The following is a 26,788-nucleotide window of genomic DNA, read 5'->3' as shown; positions in this document are numbered from 1 at the left end:
TCATATATAGAAAATGGAAAGTAAGGTACTGCAAAAAAACCAAGAGGCAGGTCCGGATATTTGGAGGGTATGGCCCAGATCTGGGTTTGCTGTATCTATTGCTCTTGTACATTTCTTCAATATCACATGGAGTGTACAGAATTTGCCGAACACTGGTTTCTTTAACGTTGGCGATCTGAGAAGGAAACTGAAGTGCATTATGTATTTGGCACTTCTGACTTAACATAGTTGTGAATGCTTCAACCTTATGGCAGACACAACCATCACTGAGGATGGAAATGCTTTTGGAGCCTCCTTAATCTGTTAGTTCTTTAATTATCCATCATCATTCATTCATGTCGCGATGTGGTAGGAGCTGATAGGTTGGTTTTGAGCTTGCACTGGTGTTTTTAGTATTTATAATGCAAACAGTACCCCATTGCAGTTTCTCTGAACTGGAATCTCATCCCTCTTTGCATGTTGCTGCATCCAACAAACCCATCTACACTGCACATTGAACTACATTGAGCCCCTAGCTACTTAGTATGGTAAAATGAGGAATACACCAAGGCACAAAGTTACTGATTATGGTTGTATGCATTTCTGCTGTTGCTGATGTTCTAGTGCCTTATGGATGCCCCATAGTTACTTAGAAAATGACTGAAGGTGGGCTTAATTTCAAGACATTACTTTGTCTCCACTAGACTATGTGGTAGCAATGCATTAGTCACAGCAAAATTCTGATGAAGTGATCAAGTATGTTTATCCCATGTTTGTTCACTCATTACTTGACACAGACCCAGACAACCAGTTACATCCTTCAGGACTCAGTTAACTCGCTCTGTTGTGGTGGTATCAAGCCACTATTGGTGATGGATACTGCAGTCCCTCCCCCCCCCACCCCATATCCAGCGTACATTCTGTGCTCTTGTTAATTTCAGTCTTTCATTCTATTTTCTTGCTAACTTCAATCTTTCTTCCAAGAGTTATTCAACGTGAAGGACCACTGATTCATAGCTAGTGGGGAGGAGGGGTAGTAGTGTGGGTTTAGTAGGTAGTAACAGGATTCCTTACCCATGCTTGGCTTAATGCCATGGAACTTCAGTGGGATGTAAAATTGATCTTCTTTCCTGCATGCCACTCTGCCACTAAGTCTGGTGGATCTGTTCTGCCAGGACAGAATATCTCCAGGGATTAAAGGGAAGACCAAGGAGATCAATGTGGACTTCAGGCATGCCAGGAGTCATACTCACATCCCCATCCACATCAACAGAACTGTAGTGGAGCGTGTATCAAGCTTCAAATTCCTTGGTGTCCACATTTCCGAGGATCTCACCTGGTCCCTGAACTCCTCCATCCCAATCAAAAAGGCGCAACAACGCCTTTATTTCCTGCAGAGCATGAAGAAAGCTCACCTCTGTCCCAGGATACTGACGGACTTTTACCGCTGTACCATTGAGAGCATACTCACCAATTCCATCTCAGTGTGGTATGGCAATTGTCCTGTATAAGACCACAAAGCACTCCAGCGTGTGGTGAGAACTGCCCAGTGGATTATCGGCACCCAATTATCCACCATTGAGAACATCTACCATAAACGCTGCCTGTGAAAAGCATTATCAGGGATCCATCTCACCCTAACTCTGGACTTTTTACTCTCCTCCCATCCGGTAGGCGCTACAGGAGCCTCTGCTCCCGCACCAGCAGGCACAGGAAGAGCTTCTTCCCTGAGGCTATGACACTGCTGAACCTCTCATCACAGCGCTAAGCAGTATTGCACCCGTATTGTACTGTCTCAGTACTTTCATATCAGTGTGCTGTAGCATTTTTTTAATTTGCAGTTATTTTGTAAATAACACTATTCTCTGCATTTCTGGTCAGATGCTAAGTGCATTTCATTGGCTTTGTATCTGTACTCGGCACACAATGACAATAAAGTTGAATCTAAAACAACAGGAATTCTGCAGATGCTGGAAATTCAAGCAACACACATCAAAGTTGCTGGTGAACGCAGCAGGCCAAGCAGCATCTGTAGGAAGAGGTGTAGTCGACGTTTCAGGCCGAGACCCTTCATCAGGACTAACCCTTCGTTAGTCCTGGCGAAGGGTCTCGGCCTGAAACGTCGACTGCACCTCTTCCTACAGATGCTGCTTGGCCTGCTGCATTCACCAGCAACTTTGATGTGTGTTGCTTGAAAGTTGAATCTAATCTAATCTAATCCAATTTGAGCTTATGGCACATTGTCTGTAGGGTATGATTCTGTGAGTACACATGTATTAAGTTATTGCTTGATTAGTCTGGGGGAAAGCTCCTATTCCCCAAATCGTTGTGTGAAGGACTTTGCAAGCGGACTGAGATTGCCTTTGTTATGTCAGTGACTAGGTCAGTACTAAATGTGGTCCCCACTCTGCTTAAATGTAACAGTAAATGGTACAACCAAGAGGTTTCCTGAGGCACTTCAAAGGACATTTGAGAGTCAACTATTTGTGGTGAATCTTAAGGCACATGTAGGCCAGACTGGATAAAGACAGCAGATTTTCTTCCCTGAAGGACCTTCACGATCTGGATGTTTTTTTTTAATGACAATTTGGAATCTTTTGTCATTTTTAAGGGTGCTTTATTTCTCAAAGTTCCAGAACTTAAATCGCACAGCTACTATGCAATTTGATTTCAGGCCTTTGGTTTGTTAATCAGGAACTTTGAATTACTTGTCTTGATAGCTTAACCAGTTCGCCACCACCATAGTCCTGCATGCTCCTTCTCATCTTATGAATTCTGTGAAACTGGCCTGACAGATGGCAAACCATCAGTGCAGCTACATCAGCTAGTCATGAATATATCCCAATTGTGGTCCTCATTTGAACTCTCTAAAACCATATGGATGCCATGGATCCTTCCTCCAGTGAACTCAAACATCTGCATCGGATTCCCTATGATTCACACCAGAAAGTCGCCCATTAGGCTCAGCTGTATTTACCCACGATACAAATCCTCCAATCTAATATACACATGCCCGGCAGAGCCAATCTCTGATGTGGTGCTGTATGATATCAGGCTTTACCTACTCTTCTTCTGGAAAGGATAATCACGTGAGCTGTTCCGATACTCCGCAAAGACAAAACAGTATATAGCTCGGCTCTAAGCAGCAGCCAAACTACCTTCATCATGATCTGGTAGCACAGGTGGTAATGAGAATATCCACAGGCAATTGAAACAAAGATAATAGAACATAGAACAGTACAGCGAAGGGATAGATCCTTCAGTCTACAAGATTGTACTGAACCAAATAAATTAATAATCAAATGGCCAACTAAACTAATCCCTTATGCCTACACAATGTCCGTATCTTCTCATATTCTGCACGTTGACATGCCTATCCAAACATCTCTTAAAAGTCCCTAATCAATCCGAGTCTACCACCACCCAAAGCAGCGCATTCCAGACACCCACCAATGCAAAATACTTGCCCCACTCATCTCCTTTGAAATTACCCCCTCTCACCTTAAGTGCCCTCTGGTATCTAACTTTTTGATCTTGGGAAAAATATATCTGCCTACTTTATCTATACTTCTCATGATCTTTTAAACCTTTATCAGATCTGACCTCAGCATCTGCTGCTCCAGATAAAACAACCCAAGTCTGTCCAACCACTTGTTATAGCTCATGCCCTCTAATCCAGGCAGCATCCTGGTAGACCTCTTCTGGACCCTCTCCAAAGCCTCGACATCCTTCTTATAATGGGGCAACCAGAATTGTATGCAATATTCAAGATACAGCCTAACTAGAACTTTATGAAGTTGCAACGTAACTTCCTGATTTGACAAACAAGAGAATATCTGCAGATGCTGGAAATCAGATAAAATACTAGAGCAACTTCAGCAGACAAGCCAACATCTATGGAAAAGATTAAACAGTTGATATTTCAGGCTGAGACCCTTCATCAGGACTGATGCTGCCTGGCCTGCTGAGTTCCTCCAGCATTTTGTGTGCTTTCCTGACTTTTGAACTCAATGCTTTGACTAATAATGGAAAGCATGCCACGTGCCTTCTTAACCACCCTATCAACCAGTGTAGTCACTTTCAGGGAGCTATGAACGTGGGCCCCAAGATCCCTCTGCTCATCGACACTGTTAAGGACCTTTCTCTTAACAGTGTACTGTCTCTTTTGACCTACCAAAGTGCAACACTTCACATTTGGCCAGGTTAAACTCAAGCTGCCATTTCTCCACCCATTTCCATAACTGTTCTATATCCCGTATAATCTTTGCTAGTCATTTATACTATCCATAACAGCACCAATCTCCATATCATCGGCAAATTTACTAACCCATCCATCTTTATTTTCATCTAAGTCATTTGCTGTATATATATCATAAACAGCAGACATCCAAGCACAGAATCAGGTGTAATATTATCAGCATATGGTGTGATACTTGTTAATTTTACAGCAGCAGTACAAGGCAATATATGATAATATAAAGCTGGATTACAGTGAATATATACATTATTAAATAGAAGAGTTATATAAGTAGTGCAAAACCAGAAATAAAAAGTAGTGAGGCAGTGTCCATGGGTTCAATGTCCATTCAGAATTTGGTTGTCAGAGGGGAAGAAGCTGTTCCTGAATCACTAAGAGTGTGCCTCCGGCTTCTGCATCTCCTTCCTGATAGTAACAATGAGGAGAAGTCATGCCCTGGGTTAGTGGGGGTCTTTATTGATGGACGCAGTCTTTTTGAAGCACAGCTTCTTGAAGATGTCTAGGATACTATGGAGGCTAGTATCCATGATGGATCTAATTTTCCAACTCTCTGCAGTTTACTTTGAAACTGTGCAGTAGTCCCACCACCCCCAAACCAGACAGTGATGCAGCCAGTTAGAATGCTCTCCATGGTACATCTGTAGAAATGTGCAAGTGTTTTAGATGACATACCAAATCTCCTCAAACTCCTAATGAATTATAGCTGCTGTCTTGCCTTCTTTATAGCTGCATCAATATGTTGGGACTACGTTAGGTCCTGAGAGATACAGTATTAACACCCAGGACCTGAAATTGCTCACTCTCTCCACTTCTGATCCCTCCATGAGGACTGGTGTGTGTTTCCTTACCTTACCCTTTCTGAGGTCCACAATCAGCTCTTTGGTCTTACTGATGTTGAGTACAAGGTTGTTGCTGCAACACCACTCAACGAGCTGTTATATCTCACTCCTGTACACCTTCTCATCACTATCTGAGATTCTGCCAACAATGGTTGTATCATTAGCAAATTTATAGATGATACTTGAGCTGTGCCTAGCCACACAGTCATGGGTACAGAGAGAGTAGAGCAGTGGGCTAAGCACACATCCCTGAGGTGTGCCGGTATTGATTGTCAATGAGATGAAGATGCTAATTCCAAACCATACAGATCTTAGTCTCCTGGTTAGGAAGTCGAGGATCCAGTTGAAGAGGGAGGTACAGAGACCCAAGTTCTGTAGCTTTTTCTGTCAGGATTATACAAATGATGGTGTTAAATACTGAGCTGTAGTGAATAAACAGCATCCTGACATAGGTATTTGAATTATCCAGGTGAGGCAAGGCTGCATGAAGAGCAAAAGAGATTGCATCCACCTTAGATCTATCGTGGCAATAGGCAAATTACAGTGGGTCTAGGTCCTAGCTGAGGCAGGAGTTGATTCCTGTGGAACATCACTGATCACAGACTTCCAGCTAGAAGAAGACCCTTCAACCACTACCCTCTGTCTTCTATGGGCAAGCCAGTTCTGAATCCAATTCACCATTGATCTCATGCTTCTAGATGAGACTCCCAAGAGGGGCCTTGCTGAATGCCTTACCAAAATCCATGCAGGAAACATCCATAGCTCTACCTACCTCAATCACTTGTGTCATCTCTTCAAAAAATCTCAATCAAGTGACCCACACAAAGCCAGGCTTGTGCTAACTGATTAGGCCATGGTTTTCCAAATGCTCATAAATCCTGTCCCTAAGAATTCTTGCCAGTAACTTCCCTCCCACAGGAGACTCACCAGTCTATAGTTTCCAGGATTATCCCTGGTTCTCTTCTTCAATAATGGAAGAATATTAGGTACTCAATTGTCTTCCAGGATTTCACCTGTGACTAGGGAGGACATGAAGGTATGAGTCAAGGCCCCAGCAATCTCTTCACTTACCCTTCTCAATAACCTGGGGTGGGTATATCCCATTAGGCCCTGGACCTTATCTATTTTAATACTCTTTAACAGATCCAATACTACCTCCTGCTTTACTTAAAAATGCCATGGCATATTAATATTCTCAGCACTAATCTCCCTATCCTCCATGTCCTTCTTAGTATAATGTAATGATCACACAGAAATCCACCAGATTACAATTGCATTTGCTCCTGAGGTAGTTTAGTGCTCAGTAACTCCTCAATAAAGTCAGGATAATGCTGTATACACAACCTATATCTTGTATAAACAGGGTTGACCTCTGCACATTAGACCATCAAAGAGGTGCTGAGGTGTGTGCGAGTGTAACCGAGTATGTGCAAGCATGAAAGAGTGTGAGACACTGTAAGAGAAAGTGTGTGTGTGTGTGTGTGTGTATATAAGAGTGTGTATGAGTGTGTGACAGTGTCAGTATATAAAAAAAATACAATATTGTTATTCGCCTAGAGCTTGATATATCATTTAATGTGAGATCATGAACTGTCTTCCACATTGCTCCATGGCATAGGATCTCTCACTCTTTGGGTCAGACTACAGTAGGCACTTCAAGAAATATCTCTGGCAAGTATCCTGTGGCCATCATTCTGCACCGCCCTCTCTGCTCTCTATCCAGCACCCCCAAACTCCAATCAAACCCCACCAAACTATGCAACTCACACCTAATCAAAACAAAATTCACTGTCTCCTCAGCTGCCCATCCCGTTCCTCCACCATAAGACATGGGGCCTACTCAGGCCTCCATTTTATTGACCATAACTTCAATACCTCTGTGTGAAATTTGGTGCCCTGTCCCTCTTTCTGCCAGCTTCTGTCCTCAATAGTAGCCTGGGACATATACCTTTAGAGGCTCAATGCTTCATTGGCTCTTACACTAAACCAGGGGTTTCCAACCTGGGTTTCATGGCATTAAAAAGGGTGGAATCCATCTCACTAAATTAAAATCCCAATGGGAGCCAAAATAAAGTCAAAACTATATGTTCATAACAAGTTTTAAGCTCATCTTTATCTTGAAAAAAGTTGTCAAGCAAAGGAACATTTCATATCTGTTTAAAAAAACTTCATTTTAGTTCATAATTATAGACACTGCCAAATATTTTAACAAGCAGAATATGTAATACTGAACTTTTTTGTGCTTTATTGCCCTATGAGCATATTTTGCTGAGCTGTGTGCCAAAAGGTTTTGCAAGTATCGCATACTGAATTACCATGCTAAGTAATTATGCAAGAGACTATTTCATTGCTTAAAAATATCTTAGGAAATGTTGCAAATAAATCATCTTTAAATTCTTTTCCTGTAGTCAGTTTCTATTATTTACTGAAATATTTCATAATTAATTTATCAGTCAAACTTAGAAAATGACAAAAATTGGCACAACTTGAAAGAAAGTAATAGAGTATAAACACAGTATCTCTTGTACCATCTGTTGACATAGGCTTGTGTATCTGTGCATAGTCCAGCTGACAGTCACCGAAGGTGGCACATTGAAAATGGTCAAATATAGCTGAATCATCTGTGAAAGGAAAAGAAAGACCCAAGTTTGTATAACAGATACTAAGTCAGTACAATCACTGCAGCTGAGACACCTAGCATAACACCACATAATTGTACTTAATGTTATTATAACAATAAGCCCCTACATCCTAGGCTAAATATTAAAATCAAACGACCAATGAAGAGTGAAGATCACAGAAAGGCGAAGAGATTCACAATGGCAATATCAACAGCTGCAGATCTATTTCAGTCTAGGGTTTTACCAGTAAAAACGAGAATGCAACTTTTATGACAACTAAATTAAAATATGAAGTGGAACAGATAATCTCTGATGATGCAACAATTAACAATGATAATAAACTCATTGTTTGTCTTATAAGATATACATTTTGATTTACCAATAGTTTATATTTAACACAAAATAATGATCTTAAATTCAGAAATATTTTAATAAGTATTAATAATGATAAATCATAAATAAAACAAAAAATGCTTTAAATAACTAAGCAGCATTGTAGGACACTGTATGTTTACAGCTAAAGAAGATCAGTACTTCTCCTATAAATACCCATCTTGACAAATTATCTGAATCCTCAGATTTGTCACTCGGCGTGAAGTTAAGAGCTATTCACAATGAATGGTGTCAAAGAGCTTATATGTGGTGTTTGTTCTAACAGATAGTAATATTTGAATACAAAACTGATACCCCTTAAATTGTAAAAGCACTAAATTTGGGAATGCTTTTAAGGATTTTTTTTATCAGAAACATTTTATTATGTATTTAATTTATTACATTAATGTAACGGGAACTGCTTAATCATTATGCAACTTATTAATTTTAACATTATCCTTGTGACATTTTCTGAAATTTAAAAAAAAACCTATCTTAGGAGTCAACACCTTTTAAGTTTATTTTGTTATCTAAATTGTCCCTATTGATAAGAAAAACCTCGCAGAGTTTTTTATATGAGATCATTCAAACATCACTTAAAGACCTCAGCTGGTCGAAAGCCCATTATTTTTGTCAGGTTTTGCCTAGTTAATTATTACCACTGATTATTCAACACTAAACAGCACTATCACCTGCCTCAGTTTGACATATTTATTTCATCTGTCCCATATGACAAAAGAACATAACTGGCATTGGGTCATGGAAAGGGACAACTATACCCTATTATAATATTAATGTGACTTTAGAAACAAACAACTGGAAGTATCAGACAGAACTACATTGGATAACAAGATAACCTGGAATCTAATGTTTCCATATGCTAGAAGGTTGATGCAGTGGAAAGTTCAGAGCTCCAGTGTTCCAATTTCCTGACCGATTCTTACCCCAAATTCCTCCGCAGGGTGATCTATCCTGGGATCATCTGTTGAATGTTTTACTGAGATGTAATTATTTCATATCTTCTGATCCTGTATATTGGAGTTGCCAACGCACAAAATCAGAAAAAGCTACAGAGGGCTGTAAACTCAGCCAGTTCCATCAGGGATTCTAGCCTCCCCATCACTGAAGATATCTTCAAAAGGTGATGCCTCAAGGTGGCATCCATTTTGAAAAACCTTCACCATCCAAGACATGCCCTCGTCTCATGATTACCATCAACGAAGAGGAAAAGGAGCACATTCAACATTTTAGGAACAGATTCTTCCCCTCTGCTAACAGATTTCTGAATGGTCTAAAAAACTACCTCATTAATTTGCTCTCATTTTGCACTTTATTTTTATATGTTCATATTGTAATTTATAGTGTTTTTATGTTTTGCTTCATATTGCTGCTACAAAACACGACATACGTCAGAGGTAATAAATCTGATTCTGAAATCTCACTCAAAAAAAATTGAAAATTTATTCAGCATACAGAAAAGTTCATCGGTGACACAGGATCAAGGATAGGTCATGCAGATGCTTCAGCCAGTTCTACCAATCTATACAACCATATTTCAATCACTACTGTTCTCAACATCTAATAAAATTATTTAACAATGTATCATCTCAGAATTCAGATAAATTAACTGCCAGATACAGAAGAGAATGTGTGAGAAGTGTTTTCAACTTCACTGCTAAAAGTCATTCTGACTTTCGCACCTACCTCAAAGTCACTCAACCAGCAAAAGTGACTTCCCTCCACTTCTCCTTTCATTGTATTCATATCTTCAAATTCCTAATCAAATCAAACTTCAATCTTATAAATTAGGGATTAGATGTACCTCTGGTTTATATAATCTCTCCTAATTTTTACTTCTGAAATTCAGCGTCATTCTGCTAAATATACACTTCACCCTTTGGATGGCTTATCCCTGGTGCTGAGAATGACTTGAAACACTCTGGCTGTGTTCTAATCAGGGAATATGTTGCAACATAATTTCAGCCTTGTACTTCAGTCCCCTAGGTATAAATAACAGCATTGCATTATCCTATTTATACTGTCTGCATTTTGCTTCAATGCAATTAGGTTTCCTAGTCCTTCAATCTCCACAGATTTTTGCTTTACACAATTTAGAAAGCATTCTGTTCCATACTTTCCAAGTACAAATTAGATGACCTCACTTATGCTTCTGTCAAATTTCATTTACATAATTGCAATGTTCCTGGTCGCAGCTTGATTAATATGCCACTTATTTCAGTGATACAGTTCCTCCTGCTCAAGCAGTGGTAAGAATCTCCCATGAATGCTGCCCCTCTTTCCCACATTATTTCAGCTGCCTTCGTCAACCACCCTAATCTGCTCATCCGTACACTAACTATACTTGAAATCAAGAGATCACAGGAGTAAAACAAAAAGAATTGAAAGTCACATGAGAAAAGCTTTTTGACACACTATATGGTTGCAATCCAGCGATCGTTGCTTGCAGATGTGATGAGGGCATATTCCAAAGTGGCCCACAAGAGAGAACTGAATATATATATCAGAATAATAAATAAACAAGTAAATCAATTACATATATTGAACAGATTTTTTAAAATGTGCAAAAACATAAATACTGTATATTAAAAAAAAAGTAAGAGAGTGTCCAAAGATTCAATGTCCATTCAGGAATCGGATAGCAGAAGGGAAGAAGCTGTTCCTGAATTGCTGAGCGTGTGCCTTTAGGCTTCTGTACCTCCTGCCTGATGGTTACAGTGAGAAAAGGGGCATGCCCTAGGTGCTGGAGGTCCTTAATAATGGACACTGCCTTTCTGAGACACCACTCACTAAAGATGTCCTGGATACTTTGTAGGCTAGTGCCCAAGATGGAGTTGACTAGATTTACAACCCTCTGCAGCTTCTTTCAGTCCTGTGCAGTAGCCCCTCCATACCAGACAGTGATGCAGCCTGTCAGAATGCTCTCCACAGTACAACTATAGAAGTTTTTGAGTGTATTTGTTGATGTGCCAAATCTCTTCAAATTCCTAATAAAGTACAGCCACTGTCTTGCCTTCTTTATAACTACATCGATATGTAGGGACCAGGTTAGATCCTCAGAGATCTTGACACCCAGGAACTTGAAACTGCTCATACTCTCCATTTCTGACCCCTCTATGAGGATTGGTATATGTTCCTTCGTCTTACCCTTCCTGAAGTCCACAATCAGCTCTTTCATCTTACTGACGTTGAGTGCCAGGTTGTTGCTGCGGCACCATTCCACTAGTTGGCATCTCACTCCTGTATGCCCTGTCGTCACCACCTGAGATTCTACCAACAATGGCTGTACTGTCAGCAAATTTATAGATGGTATTTGAGGTATGCCTAGCCACACCATCATGTGTATATAGAGAGTACAGCTAAGCACACACTCCTGAGGTGCGCCAGTGTTGATTGTCAGCAAGGAGGATATGTTATCACCAATCTTCACAGATTGTGGTCTTCCGGTTAGAAAGCTGAGGATCCCATTGCAGAAGGAGGTACAGAGGTCCAGGTTCTGCAACTTCTCAATCAGAATTGTGGGAATGATGGTATTAAATGCGGAACTGTAGTCGATGAACAGCATCCTGACATAGGTGCTTGTGTTGTCCAGGTGGTCTAAAGCTGTGTGAAGAACCATTGAGATTGCATCTGCCGTTGACCTATTGTGGCTGTAAGAAAATGGCAATGGGTCCAGGTCCTTGCTGAGGCAGGAGTTCAGTCTAGTCATGACCAGCCTCTCAAAGCATTTCATCACTGTCGATGTGAGTGCTACCGGGCGATAGTCATTAAGGCAGCCCACATTATTCTCCTTAGACAGTGGTATAATTGTTGCCTTTTTGAAGTAAGTGGGATCTTCCACCCGTAGCAGTGAGAGGTTGAAAATGTCCTTGAATACTCTCGCTAGTTGATTGGCACAAGTTTTCGGAGCCTTACCAGGTACTCCATCGGGACCTTCTGCCTTGCGAGGCTTCACTTTCTTTAAAGACAGTCTAACATCGGCCTCTGAGACAGAGATCACAGGGTCATCAGGTGCAGCAGGGATGTTCACAGCTGTAGTGGTGTTCTCCCTTTCAAAGCGGGCATAGAAGGTGTTGAGTTCATCGCCGCCATTCATACTATTGGGTTTTGCTTTGTAGGAAATAATGTCTTGCAGACTCTGCCAGAGTTGCCGTGCATCCAATGTTGCCTCCAACCTCATTCGAAATTGTCTCTTTGCCCTTGAAATAGCCCTCCGCAAATCATACCTGGTTTTCTGGTACAGACCTGGGTCGCCAGAGTTGAATGCCACAGATATAGCCTTCAGCAGACAACGTACCTCCTGGTTCACCCATGGCTTTTGTTTTAGGAATGTACAGTAAGTCTTTGTAGGCACACAATCATCCACACAGGTTTTAATGAAGTCGGTAACAACTGCAGCATACTCATCCAGGTTCGAAGATGAATCCCTGAATACAGCCCAGTCCACTGCTCCTGTGCTTCCCTTGTCCATACCTTCTCGGTCCTCACTGCTGGTGCTGCAGTCTTCAGTCTCTGCCTATACTCAGGGAGTAGAAGTACAGCCAGGTGATCAGACTTCCCAAAGTGAGGGCACAGAACAGCATGGTAGGCATTCTTAATGGTGGTGTAGCAATGGTCCAGTGTGTTGTTTCCTCTGGTATTGCAAGTGATCTGTTGATCATAATTGCTTAGTGATTTTTTTCAGACTGGCCTGGTTAAAATCTCCCAAAACGATGGTGAAGGAGTTAGGGTGCGCTGTTTCGTGCATGTTGATCCCATTGCTCAGATCATCTAAAGCCTGATTGACATTGGCCTAAGGTGGAATATAAACTGCTACCAAAATGACCCCAGAGAACTCCCGTGGTAGGTAAAAAGGATGGCACTTTACTGCTAGATATTCCAGGTCTGGTGAGCAGAGTGGGACAGCACCGATATATTTGTGCACCAAGAAGAATATACATACACACACAAAAACACACACACACACACACACACACACACACACACACACACACACACACACGTATATTAAGAAATATTTATAAGACTACATAGAAAATTCTAGTGGGCAGAACTAAAAAAATTGCTCTGATGTGGGCGAATAAACATTCTAAGACTTTATCTAAATTCTCCCTTCAGGCTCTTGGCATTGCATATCAAGAACATGAAGTGCTATTCCTGTGCAACTTGTTATTGAAGAAAAGCACAGAGCACAGAATATGTACAGCACATTACAGGCCCTTCGGCCCATAATGCTGTGCCGACCATGTAACCTATTCTAGAAGCTGCCTAGAATTTCCCTACCGCATAGCCCTCTATTTTTCTAAGCTTCATGTACCTACCTAAGAGTCTCTTAAAAGACCCTATTGTATCCGCCTCCACCACTGTCACTGGTAGTGCATTCCGTGCACCCACCACTCTCTGTGTGAAAAACTTACCCCGACGTCCCCTTGGTACCTATTTCCAAGCACCTTAAAACTATGCCCCCTCGTGTTAGCCATTTCAGCCCCAGGAAAAAGCCTCTGGCTATCCACACCTTTCAAATCATTTGTCATTCCAATTCCAATTCCAAATACCCTAGAAGAGAAAATCTAGCTATCATCAGCCTGAAGTTCAATGGTATCACCATTACTAAATTCCCCCACTAGTTCATGGCATCTACAAAAAGCTGCCTGGGGTCATTTTATTCATATGATACTCTCCCATTATGGAACTTCACAATTAAAAAAATCAAATTAGTATTTTAGGGCAATGCAAAGATTACAAATTTATATTAATGCAGGCTCTACAATATAATTTTAACAGCTATTGCAGGAGTAATAACAGAGTCAATGAACACATTATGGATGAACATATGTAATTTATATATGAATATGCAGACAGTACAGATTTAGTACAATCACACCAACATGTCATGTAGGATAATAGAATCTCAAAGATTCTCTGCTTCAGGGCAAAAGCATATTAAACTTTATTTGGTTTTGAGGAACTGGAGGGTTTATCAAGGTGCTAGAGCCAGGCATGAATTTAATTCATGCCACCATTATTTCAAGCATACAGTGGTTGAAAAGATTGTAATTGGCATTGTATTATTCCACTTATTCAACAACTACCATGATTTTAAAGCAGCTTTTTTCCCATGGAAAAACATCTTAATTCGAATTAAGATTTTCTTTAAATTTGTATAAATTTACCAAAGTTGTAATATTCTCCAAGATTTGCATGTTTAATTTTAGTTTCAAATGGCCCAACATTTAGTTATAATTTTTAAACACTTATCATTGGAAATAATTATAAAAATTTCTAAAGAGAATTTAACAATACTATAAAACAACTTTAGAATTAGACAACACACATCAAAGTTGCTGGTGAACGCAGCAGGCCAGGCAGCATCTCTAGGAAGAGGTACAGTCGACATTTCGGGCCGAGACCCTTCGTCAGGACTAACTGAAAGAAGAGCTAGTAAGAAATTTGAAAGTGGGAGGGGGAGATCCAAAATGATAGGAGAAGACAGGAGGGGGAGGAATGGAGCCAAGAGCTGGACAGGTGATTGGCAAAGGGGATACGAGAGGATCATGGGACAGGAGGTCCGGGGAGAAAGACAAGGGGGGGGGAGGGAAAACCCAGAGGATGGGCAAGGGGTATAGTCAGAGGGACAGAAGGAGAAAAAGGGGAGAGAGAGAGAGAGAGAGAAAGAATGAATGTGTGTATATAAATAAATAACAGATGGGGTATGAGTAATCATATTATACAATATGGAAATCATATCCAAGTATCAACATCAGGAAGAGAACATTTCTGGAAATCTCTCCCAACCTACCCACTCTCCATCTTTCAATACCTCACCCCCATTTCACCCCTTTCCTAATGTTACCCCCTTCACTTCTACCACCCACCCACCCATCCATCCATCCATCCTGCTTTTCTTCCTTCCTGCTATAGGTCTCTTTTCCTCCAATCCATAACCTCCCTTCTCCACCCTCCTGACATCTCCCTCTCACTCCCCTTTCCCACCTCCTCTGTTTTCTCTTCCCTAGCCCCTGTTCTCTGTTGTCTGAGATGAAATGAGGGGAGAATTAACAAGCCAGGATGGCTTTCCGTGAAGAGGCAGGGAGAGGATCTGACAGAAGTATGCAAAATTATGAAAGGTACAGATAGATTCCCTCCATAGTACACCAGAAGGCACACGTTTAAGGTGAGTAATAATAATATAGGGTGGATCTAAGGAAGAATACTTTCACCCAGAGAGTGGTTGTAGTTTGGTATACGCTTGCTGAAAAATTTAAGGAGGCATATACAAAATTTAACAAGTATCTAAACCAGCACATTAATTGCCAACTCATAGAAGGCTAATAAATGGGATTAGTGCAGATGCAAACTTGAGTTGCCATATACTAGAATTAAGCCTCCACTCCGGCACACAAACCGTTAAATTACTGCGTATTTGTTTTCCCACGGCGCGCGATTACTACGCGCTTCGCACGTGCTACTGACGTCAATGTAAATGAAGGGGGCATCTCGAAACTGCGCTGCACACAGTGGGAGTCAAGTGCGCACGCGCAGCCGGGGAAGGGGGGGGCGGTTGTGACAAACAGGAGCCCGTCGATTGTGAGCGAGGGGGAGCCTAGAAACAAGCACAGCGGTTTGGGGGTGGCGGGGCGGAGGGGAAGGTCAGCGAGACCCCGGCGGAGGCGAAAGGTTGGGATCCGGCGCTGTGTGGGATCGGTGGGTGGGAGTCAGTCTGGAGACCCGTGCCCTCAACATGAAACAGTCAACACACTGTGGGCTTCCTCGGTGAGAAATAAATCTTTACCCACCCTCACTGCCCGGCCAAAGCCACCATGATCTCCCCCTGCCGGTGCTGAACGAGCGGCCCGCCTCAGCGCGGACAGCTGCCCTGGCCCCTGACAAACACTGAGTAACGTTAGGAATGAGCGACTTCGGCTTCGCCCTGTTCCAGCCGGCGGGCGGCGGGGGCGGTGTCGGCGTTTACCGATGCACTAAGCCGGTGTTGGCAGCGGCCACGTCGTGCCCTTCAGTTTCCTCCACCTCCCGGGCTGCCGCCGGCGCCGCCTCCTCCTCCGCCTCTTTGTTTTTCCCACCAGTCAGCCGGGCTCCACACACCAGCCCTATTATGCAGGATGATGACCTTCTGATACCGGACAGGACGACAGGCACCGCCATCACCACCACCATCGGCAACAGCAACAGCAGCAGCAGCAGCAGCTTCGTGTCACTGGCTCTGGCTCCGGCTCCAGTCCTGAACGCCAGCCGCCCAACTTCCACACCCAGGAGCGATCGGCGGCCGCAACCCAGTCCGGATTCTGTGACCAAACGCAGTCATCAGCACCCGGCTCCTGCCCCGCCGCCTCAGCTAACCAACCCCGGAGAGCCGCCGCCGCCCTGCCGCCAGGAGGAGGAGGAGTTGGAGAAGGAAAGGACGGGAGACAGCGACGCGCTCGCCTCCACCGATGCATGTACTGCCGCCGCCGCCGCTTCCGTGAACATTGCAGAGTGCAGCCACCACCCCCAGCAGCAGCCTCACCGAGGACAAGGTCTGATGGAGGCTACTGGTAACATGCCGGCGGCCGGTGGCGCTGGAGCTGGAGGCGGTGGAATCGGGATGTTACCGGGGCTCGGAGCTAGTTTTCAACAACAGCAACAGCTCCACCAACAGCAGGAGTCCGGGCCGGCTGGGAGCAGCAGCGCCGGCGGCAGCAGCAGCAATGGCTCCTCTCCGTCTCCAGTGGCTGTTCTGGCCGGTTTTGGCACCGCCTGGTCTCCGGCACCCGCCGCCACCGCTGCTGAGATGAGCACTTCACCGGGATCGGGTGGCGGTCCTTGCCCGGTGCCCAGCCCCGCCGACGACAGCCTTTTCCACGGCATCCCGTCCATCAATGGCACAGTACTTTTCCAGAATTTCGCCGCCAACACGGCGGGTGTGGGCCACGGCTACGGCGGCACCTTCTCGCCTTTACCTCAGCAGCAGCAGAACCGACGGTCCCCTGTCGGCCTTCAGCATCACCACCACCCGCAGCACCAACACCAGGCTGCCTTCCCCCACCAGAGGAACACCTTCAGCCACCACCAGGTAAGGCCGGAGGCGTCCCTGTCCCTCATTAGCCTCTGCGGTTTGTGTGCAGAGAAACATCACTTTTTTTTTAAAAAAAATGTGCATTCGATATACATTTCATATCTAAAGCTGTACCTTGCGTTCTCCCTCCTCCCCTTGCTTGTGGTCTGCGAGGTTGCGCTTCAGGCAGCCTCGCTAATTTCGGCTGGGTTTTGTTTGCTGAGGGAGGTTGATCCTTGGGAAAGGATCTGGTTCTCCGATTGCTCTCGATCGCAACTGCGGAGTCGCTAGGAAAACTGGAGGGCTATGTGAATTGCTCTTCTCCATTTTTGAAATATGGTGCACTGAGTGAGCTGTCAACGCCTGGGAAAGGTTAAGAAAGACAAAATACTGTACTTGTATTTTTTTCCCCTTTGGCGTTCTGTAGCCACACCTCGACTGAAGTTGTTTACGCCTGAAGAAAAGCGGATTTCGTACTGCTGTCTAAATATATACGCGAAAAACTAATTTATTGGTATATTTGAGTGAATTAGCACTGGCTCGTTGCCAATTGACGGCAGTGCGTTATGTTGCAAGTTTATTTCTTCTAACATAATGAGGGACGTTTAGCACTTGCCTACACGTACCCCGCCCTCTCCCAAAGAACTGGCTAATTTGTGAAGTTTTACTTTAATTTTACATTAATGAGCCTGAGATAGGGATGAATAAAGGGAATTAATGCAATATTCGGTCTGATACTGCATTTTAGTTGGATGAATAAAAGTGTCATGATGCGGAAAAGAGTGGTTATGGAAATTTATTGTGCAGTTTAGTGTTTACGTTTTCAGTTCTCTGCCGGTTTTAAATAGGGAACAAGGTTCTTAGCTAACATAGAATTTCAACCCTTTGTTTTGCAAATCATTAAACGAGCTACATCCTTAATCTAAACATAGTTTCATTATCTATAGTTTAAGATTGATGTTGCGTAAAAACACATAGTATATCTTGAACTCTAGCTAGAACAATGCTGGACGTTGCTGGAAATCTAACTAAATATTAATACTTCGTGTTGTAGGAAAATGCTAGGCAATGAAAACTGGAAAATATTGTACTCTGCCTTAGTAGGCATGATTTGAAGATTATAATTCTTTTAGTCTTGAACTTGTGATTTCATTTCGTCTGAATCTACTTCGATCCCATGTTGTGTCATATCAATTCGGAAAATTTTAAATATTTTTATCTGGATAGGTTGAATTGAAATGCGATCAAGAGACTGAATTTGTCAAATTGCTTTTTTGAAATTAATATTTACAGTAATATGTATTAAGCAATATTAATGCCCGGTATTGAAATACAAACATTGCCAAAAATAGTTTTATATTACATTTAACTTTTCTGCCTTTTTTGTCTGTTGGATGTGGCTGCAATAATTTATTGAAAGGAGATTACAATATTGAAAGGATATCCAGCCATTGCTGGTTTTATATATATATATATATATATAAAAAATTTAATATTAATCTTTGGAGAAAGAGTATATCGACTAAGCTTACCTGTGAAAAATAGCGGTAGATATTCCTGGGGTAAATTCTTTCTGGATTTGAAACTACTGGTAATTTTAAAATGGAGGAATAGAGGTTTAGGCAGAGTGCACAAATGGCTACTTGAGTGACGGGGTTTGTACAAAGTTTCACACAAGTTGTGTTCTGTTAATTAAACATGTCCAGTTGCTAAATATTATGTATGTTTAATATTATCAGCCCATAATGAAACAGTCTCCATGGAACAGCCATCAGAGCAGTGGCTGGAGTGCAGGCGTCTCATGGGGAGGCCTGCAGACAAGAGATCACCGCAGAACTGGAGGTGTGGGAATGCCAACGACCATGAACCAAATCTCTCCACTGAAGAAACCTTTCTCCAGTAACATTATAGCACCGCCCCCACCCAAATTTCCTCGTTCAGCCCCAACACTGACACCAAAATCTTGGATTGAAGACAATGTTTTCAGGACAGACAACAATAGCAACACACTGTTACCTTTACAGGTAAGAACAGAACGTGCTGTTTTATTTGTATGTGCTAGTCAAAAACATAATATGCTTTGCTGTAGTTTCCAGAATGGTAAGATTAATTAGAAACTTTCTAAAATCCTGATCGGAATAGCACTATCATGTCTTCCATGTGCCACAGTAATTCAGATATTTGGACATTGAATGCCAAGCAGTTATTTTTTGAGAAGTTTTCTCATAGATCATTAAGCATACTGTCGTGAAGGAATTAAACATTTTTAAAATGGTGAGTTATTCTGATTCCGTACAGACATTTCTGAATTTTTTGACAGTGACTATTTTCCAAAACACTAACAGTATTTTATGCTGGTAGACTTTAAGTTCAGCAAGAATCTGACTAATGGTTAACAATGCGTGGTGGAGAGATATTGATTGGCTGCATCACAGCCTGGTATGGAATCACCAATGCCCTTGAACAGAAAATCCTACAAAAAGTAGTTGATATGGTCCAGTCTATCACGGGTAACGTCCTCACCATTGAGCACATCTATATGGAGCGATGTCACAGGAAAGCAGCATTCAACATCAGGGACTGCCACCACCCAGGTTATGCTCTCTTCTTGGTGCTGCCATCAGGAAGAAGGTAGAGGAACCTCAGAACTCACAAAACCATATTCAAGAACAGTTATTCTGAACAGTCCTCAACCATCAGGCTCTTGAACCAAAGGGAATAATTTAACTAAACTTGTCCCATCATTGAAGTGTTCCCAAAACTTATGGGCTCACTTAATATTTATTGATTATTATTTCTTCCTTTCTTGTATTTGGACAGTTTGTTGTATTTTGCACACTGGTTGAATGCCCAGTTGGTGCGGTCTTTCATTGATTCTATTGTTATTATTCTATTTGCCTGCAAGAAAATGAGTCTCAGTGTTATATATGGTGACTTGTATGGTCTTCAATATTAAACTTACACTCAGTGGTCTTCTGCTGTAGCCCACCTACTTCAAGGTTCGCTGTGTTGTACATTTATAGATGCTCTTCTGCACATCACTGTTGTAACGTGTGGTTATTTGAGTTACTGTTACTCTACTCTCAGCTTGAACTACTCTCCCTCATTAACAAGTCACTTTCTTCAACAGAACTACTGCTCACTGGATGTTTGTTTTTTGTGCCACTCTCCAAACTTTAGAGACTGTTGGCTGTGAACATCAGCAGTTTCTGAGATACTCAAACCACTCTGTCTTCTGCCAACAATCATTCCATGGTCAGTCACTTAGTTTGCATTCCTTCCCCATTCTGATGTTTGGGCTGAACAACAACTGAACCTCTTGACTGTGTCTGCATCCTTTTTGTGCATTGAGTTGTTTCCACGTGATTGGTTGATTCGATACTAGCATTAATGAAGTGTACAAGTGTGCCTAATATAGTGACCACTGATTGTACATTATTGTGCTAAGCCATTCAGACAAGAATAGTTGCAGATTTGTTTTTAAGCGTGGCTCTAGAGTTAAGGGATGGGTTGTGTTTTGTTAGTACCCAATATTAAAAGTATTCTTTGGAAGGCATGCATATATGCATGTTGAATTAAGATGAACTGATTTGTGATGCTGTCCTGAATGTAAAGCATTGTGTTGAACATTTATTTCATCTTGTGCATCACAAATATCAGTTCCAAGGGGAAAAGCAAGAAATTAGTGTTTGTAAATAATGAAAACTTGCATATACAGTTTACTTTGAATGATAGAAGGCATCTGTCAAGATAGAGGCCATTTGAAGGTTGTTTGCTATCGTAATACTAAATTTGGTGCTTTTTTTTTTGCTGGGGTGCAGAATTTGTCCCAAAAAGCTCATGGTTTGCAGTTTGCAAATTAATGCCAATTCTTTCTGCACAGCTTGTATTTGTCAGAATATCGGATTCTAACAATTTTGAGCTAGTTTCCTGGGTTCTCTCCCATTTTAAATGGACTTGTGTTGGAAAGATTCCAATTCAATTGGATTGTTCTTGAATCAATTTAAAGACCATAACTTAAATGTTGTACAGGTATTGCTTGCAATCTATAATTCAGTAGATGGCATCTGGAGTAGCTACTTGCAGTTATATAAGTGGACAGCCCTCAAATGAAGATGTTTCACAAAACATGTAATATTTTTAGCACAAGCATTTCTGACAAAGATCAGTTACTCTTGAGTATTGTTACGTAAACAGGTCTTCTCTCTATGTACAGTAAGTGATGTGCGTCCATTTAGATCTTTTTGGTTTTTCTACAACTTGTGGATTGTATTAGAAATATGCTAAAGTATTAATTTTATAAGTGCTTATTCAGTTGTCATTGTTAATATATAAAATTGCTGTGTTAACTCAATAAATTCCTTCCTGAGACCTTGCTTTGTCAAGACCATTTGGAAACTGATAAACAACAGCCATGCCACATAAGAAGAATCCATGTGCAGACAGTATTGCCTCTGAAGCATATCATCCTCAACTCGTAAGGATCTCCCTAAGAAGGGCAGACAGAAGCAATGTAGATATAGCAAACGACAGGAATTCTGCAGATGCTGGAAATTCAAGCAACACACATCAAAGTTGCTGGTGAACGCAGCAGGCCAGGCAGCATCTGTAGGAAGAGGTGCAGTCGACATTTCAGGCCGAGACCCTTCGTCAGGACTAACTGAAGGAAGAGTGAGTAAGGGATTTGAAAGTTGGAGGGGGAGGGGGAGATCCAAAATGATAGGAGAAGACAGGAGGGGGAGGGATGGAGCCAAGAGCTGGACAGGTGATAGGCAAAAGGGGATACGAGAGGATCATGGGACAGGAGGTCTGGGAAGAAAGGCAATGGGGGGGGGACCCAGAGGATAGGCAAGAGGTATATTCAGAGGGACAGAGGGAGAAAAAGGAGAGTGAGAGAAAGAATGTGTGTATAAAAATAAGTAACAGATGGGGTACGAGGGGGAGGTGGGGCCTTAGCGGAAGTTAGAGAAGTCGATGTTCATGCCATCAGGTTGGAGGCTACCCAGACAGAATATAAGGTGTTGTTCCTCCAACCTGAGTGTGGCTTCATCTTTACAGTAGAGGAGGCCGTGGATAGACATGTCAGAATGGAATGTGGAATTAAAATGTGTGGCCACTGGGAGATCCTGCTTTCTCTGGCGGACAGAGCGGACCTTCTTCCCGGACCTCCTGTCCCATGATCCTCTCGTATCCCCTTTTGCCTATCACCTGTCCAGCTCTTGGCTCCATCCCTCCCCCTCCTGTCTTCTCCTATCATTTTGGATCTCCCCCTCCCCCTCCAACTTTCATATCCCTTACTCACTCTTCCTTCAATTAGTCCTGACGAAGGGTCTCGGCCTGAAACGTCGACTGCACCTCTTCCTACAGATGCTGCCTGGCCTGCTGCGTTCACCAGCAACTTTGATGTGTGTTGCAATGTAGATATAGTGTATTTTGCTTTCTCCAGAATACTTTAAAAAAAAACGAATTTGTTTCCATTAATTAACAAATTATTTTAGAAATACATAAAGTGCAGAGGATACTTCTAAACCATAAGTATGGAATATTGTCACCAAAACTCTGATACATTAACTCGCTAAGTTATGCTTTTAGTTTGAAAGCATGTCATGATGACGTTTTTGATAATTGCTCAGCATTTCTCTAATTACTCCGTCCTTAGGAGGGACGATTTCTTTTCAGATTCACCAACAATTACAACAGCTGTGCTTTCAGGATCTGGAGCTCAGTATTGCTTCTGTGATTCATTGGTGGAACTACAAAACCAAACTTACAGAAAATAAGTATTATTCAATATTCAAAGTAGTCGAACCAAAACAAGCTTACTGGAGAAACAAACTTGTTTTTAAAGAAAATGATGCTGAATTTTTATTTTTTTCTCCTTTCTGTACTGACAACCATGATTATGCATATATCTGTATACAACTTTGTTTTTGGGGAAACATTCGAAGGAAGTACTGAGACCTCAGCTTTGCTCTTCACAAACATAAGAATCAAGAGACTGATTTCCACCTTCATTAAAGTTAGTTAGAAATAAAGCAGAGGCTTTTCAGTGCTGTTCATTCATCGTTCTATATTTACTCTGTGTGAGCTCTCTCTCTTCATTTGATTTAAATCCATAAATTGATACATCTATTCCTTTCTGTGTGTACCTGTGCTTATCTAGCTTGCTTTAAATGTGTCCTTGCTTATGTTTTTTGATGGTAATACATTATATAATACTAAGAGTAAAGGAGAAAATGGTCTGTTCTGCGTTTCCCTTTATATTTCTCTGACTGACTAGAAATAAATTATGAACATCTGCATACATCTTGGACCTTAAGAGTGTTTCAGCTTTTAAAAAAAGATCATGGATAATCTAGTTGTATATGTATGTAGCCTTTCAATACTTGGGTATGACTTCTTATAACTTGGTGGGGGTGGGGAAGATATTCAAAGGCTCTTCTTCAACTGCCTTCTCCCACATTCTTCCACAGGAGGACATATTTTCTCCACACCTATAACTTATTCTCTGTGTTTCAGTCAAGTCATTTTTCATTCTGAACTTCAGCAGCTATGAGCCTGATGTGAAACCTTCACTCACTAGATGACCCCCTACTCCAGGTTTTAGTCTGATCAACTTCTCTAAACTGCCTTCAATACAATAACGGCCTTCAATTAAGGAGGTTATTAGTGTACACATTGCTCCAGATGTGGTCTTACAATTTCTCTGTCTATATGAGGCAAAAGCACCCCTACTTTTGCCTTCTATCCCCCTTACAGTAAATTATCCTTTTAGCTTTCCTAATTACTTGCTGCACCTGCGTACAAACCTTTTGCAAATCAACTACGAAGGCAATCAAATCCCTCTGCTTCTCAGGCCTCTATACTTCCTCACCACTTAGATTACTACATTTCTTAAATTTTCCTGTCAAAATGGACAATTTAACATTTTCCCACGTTATCCACATGTTGAAACAAACTACAAGGGATATTACACAATTTAATTTTTCTACCATCTTTGTGTCATCAGAAAATGTAATAGCCATAACCCTGGTGTCTTCATCTAAATCATTTATGTAAATTATAAGAAATTGATGAACACAACTCATTATATCTTGTCCACAGGAAGGAAAGCATATCTGCTCTGTTTTCTGTTATCCAACCAGTCTTCAATACATGCTAATTTGTTACATCCTACACTGCAAGCTTTTATTTATAATAACTGTTGATGCAGCTACTTAACAAATACTTCCAGAAGTCTAAGTATAGTTCAGGATAGTCTGTGTTACTACTTCAAAGAGCTCCAGTAAGTTACTCCTTTCACCAAACCATGTTGACTTTGCCTGATTACCTTGAACTTTTCTATGTGCCCTGCTATCATAATATTTTTAATAACAGCCTTTATCAATTTTTCTTTCATGGATGTTCAGCTAATTGCTCTGGCATTTTCATGATTTCATTCTGCCTCTTATTGAATAAAGGAATTATGTTTGCTATTTTCCAATTTAAAGTGACCTTCCTTGCACTTACGGAGTTTTGGAAGATTAAAAGCAACACCAACTGTTCCTCTAATCATTTTTTTTTAAGATCCTGAGATGACTCCCCCCAAAGATATGGAAACTTGACAGCCTGCAGCTCTAACAGTTTCTTAAGTGCCACTTACCTGGTGATTGTAACCTTCCTAAGATCTTCCCAATTCCTTTTGTATATCTGTTTTCAGATGTTACTCTTATTCTTTGTGGTGAACACTGATTCAGTCTAAATCTCTTGTATTCATAAAAACATAGAAAATAGGTGCAGGAGTAGGCCTTTCGGCCCTTTGAGCCTGCACCACCATTCATTACAATCATGGCTGATCATCCAACTCAGAACCCTATACCTGCCTTCTCTCCATACCCCCTGATCCCTTTAGCCACAATCTAACTCCCTCTTAAATATAGCCAATGGACTGGCCTCAACTGTTTCCTGTTGCAGAGAATTCCACAGATTCACCACTCTCTGTGTGAAGAAGTTTTTCCTCATCTCGGTCCTAAAAAGCTTCCCCTTTATCCTCAAACTGTGACCCCTCGTTCTGGACTTCCCCAACATCGGGAACAATCTTCCTGCATCTAACTTGTCCAATCCCTTTAGAATTTTATACATTTGAATCAGATCCCCCCCTCAATCTTCTGAATTCCAGAGAGTATAAGCCTAGTCGATCCAGTCTTTCATCATATGAAAGTCCTGCCATCCTAGGAATCAATCTGGTGAACCTTCTTTGTACCCCCTCTATGGCAAGAATGTCTCTCCTCAGATTAGGGGACCAAAACTGCACACAATACTCCAGGTATGGTCTCACCAAGTCCTTGTACAACTGCAATAGAACCTCCCTGCTCCTGTACTCGAATCCTCTTGCTATGAATGCCAGCATACCATTCGCCTTTTTCACCGCCTGCTGTACCTGCATGCCCACTTTCAATGACTGGTGTATAATGACACCCAGGTCTCGTTGCACCTCCCCTTTTCCTAATCGGCCACCATTCAGATAATAATCTGTTTTCCTGTTCTTGCCACCAAAGTGGATAACCTAACATTTATCCACATTAAATTGCATCTGCCATGAATTTGCCCACTCATCTGACCTATCCAAGTCACCCTGCATCCTCTTAGCAGGTCAGAAAGTCCCAGTTTATATTAGGGAACTTGAAGTCCCTCATGACAATCCTTTTTTTTTATACCTTTCCTTAATCTGCATGCATATCTGTTCTTCAATGTCCCGAAGGCTATTGGGGTGTCTAGTATGATCAAATCAGTGACTACACCCTTGCTGTTTATGAGCTCCATATACTCAGTGGACGAACCCGCCATTATGTCCTTTCTGAGTGCAGCTGTGATATTATCCCTGATTTGTAGTGCAACTCCCCCACCTATTTTACTTCCCTCTCTATCTTTTCTAAAACATTGAAACCCTGGTGTATTAAGAACCCATTCCTATCCCCCTCTCAACGAAGTCTGTGTGAAGGCCACAACATCATAGTTCAGTGCACCTTTACCCTTTTTAATGCCAGAGGAGTGAGAAAATACACACACTTCAAGCTATCCATCCCTGACATCTACCTTCCTCACCATCCCTCCACTTTCTGACCTGATGCTCTGATTCCCATCCCCTGCTAAACTAGCTTAAGCTCTCCCAAGTAGCACGAGCTAACCTCCTGACCATGATATTGGGTCCCCTCTGGTTTAGGTACAGCTTGTTGCTCTCGTACAGGTCACCCCTGCCGCAGAAAATGTTCAGGTTATCTAATAACCTGAAACCCTGCCCCCTGCACCAGTTCCTCTGCCACTCATTCATCTGTACTATCATCACGTGGTACCGGGAGTAATCCAGAGAGTACTACCTTGGAGGTCCCGTTCTTCAACCTCTTTCCAAACTCCCTATACTCACAACACAGGACCTCTTCCCCTTTACTTCATGACATTGGGGTCAATGCGCTATAACCTCTGACTGTTCATCCTCCCTCTTGAGAATATTCTGCAACTGCTCTGAGATATCCTTGACTATAGCACCTAGGAGACAACACACCTTACAGGCATCTCTTGTAGCCACTGAATCTCTTGTCTGTCCCCTAACTATGGATTCTCTTATCACTATTCCTGCACCGACTTTACCTTTCCCTGCTGTGCCTCAGAG

At 41.9% G+C, this 26,788-nt stretch overlaps 1 protein-coding gene and 1 long non-coding RNA gene across 4 annotated transcripts in view; one reads left to right on the top strand and one right to left on the bottom strand.

Annotated features, from left to right (window-relative positions):
- The window catches only part of LOC140195152 (uncharacterized), a 69,697-nt gene extending 52,480 nt beyond the window's left edge, over positions 1–17,217 (bottom strand). Inside the window, exons 1-2 of one of the 2 annotated variants that reach the window (XR_011885374.1) lie at positions 15,884–17,217; positions 7,605–7,697 (exon numbers count right to left, since the gene is read on the bottom strand). This is a non-coding gene — a long non-coding RNA (uncharacterized lncRNA). The remainder of the gene's footprint in view (positions 1–7,604; positions 7,698–15,883) is intronic. The other variant, XR_011885375.1, reaches the window with a different exon arrangement.
- LOC140195151 (cytoplasmic polyadenylation element-binding protein 2-like) overlaps positions 15,708–26,788 on the top strand; it is a 120,437-nt gene continuing 109,356 nt past the window's right edge. For both annotated transcript variants that reach the window (XM_072253011.1, XM_072253010.1), the window contains exons 1-2: positions 15,708–17,157; positions 18,879–19,163. In XM_072253011.1, the coding sequence (XP_072109112.1) occupies positions 15,997–17,157; positions 18,879–19,163 (1,446 nt within the window). In that variant the 5' untranslated portion in view covers positions 15,708–15,996. The remainder of the gene's footprint in view (positions 17,158–18,878; positions 19,164–26,788) is intronic.

The sequence above is a fragment of the Mobula birostris genome, chromosome 3 (assembly GCF_030028105.1).
Source record: "Mobula birostris isolate sMobBir1 chromosome 3, sMobBir1.hap1, whole genome shotgun sequence".
NCBI classification, from domain to species: Eukaryota; Metazoa; Chordata; class Chondrichthyes; order Myliobatiformes; family Myliobatidae; genus Mobula; species Mobula birostris.
Note: the sequence above shows the minus strand (reverse complement) of the source record. Positions and strands in the feature narration are given on the sequence as shown.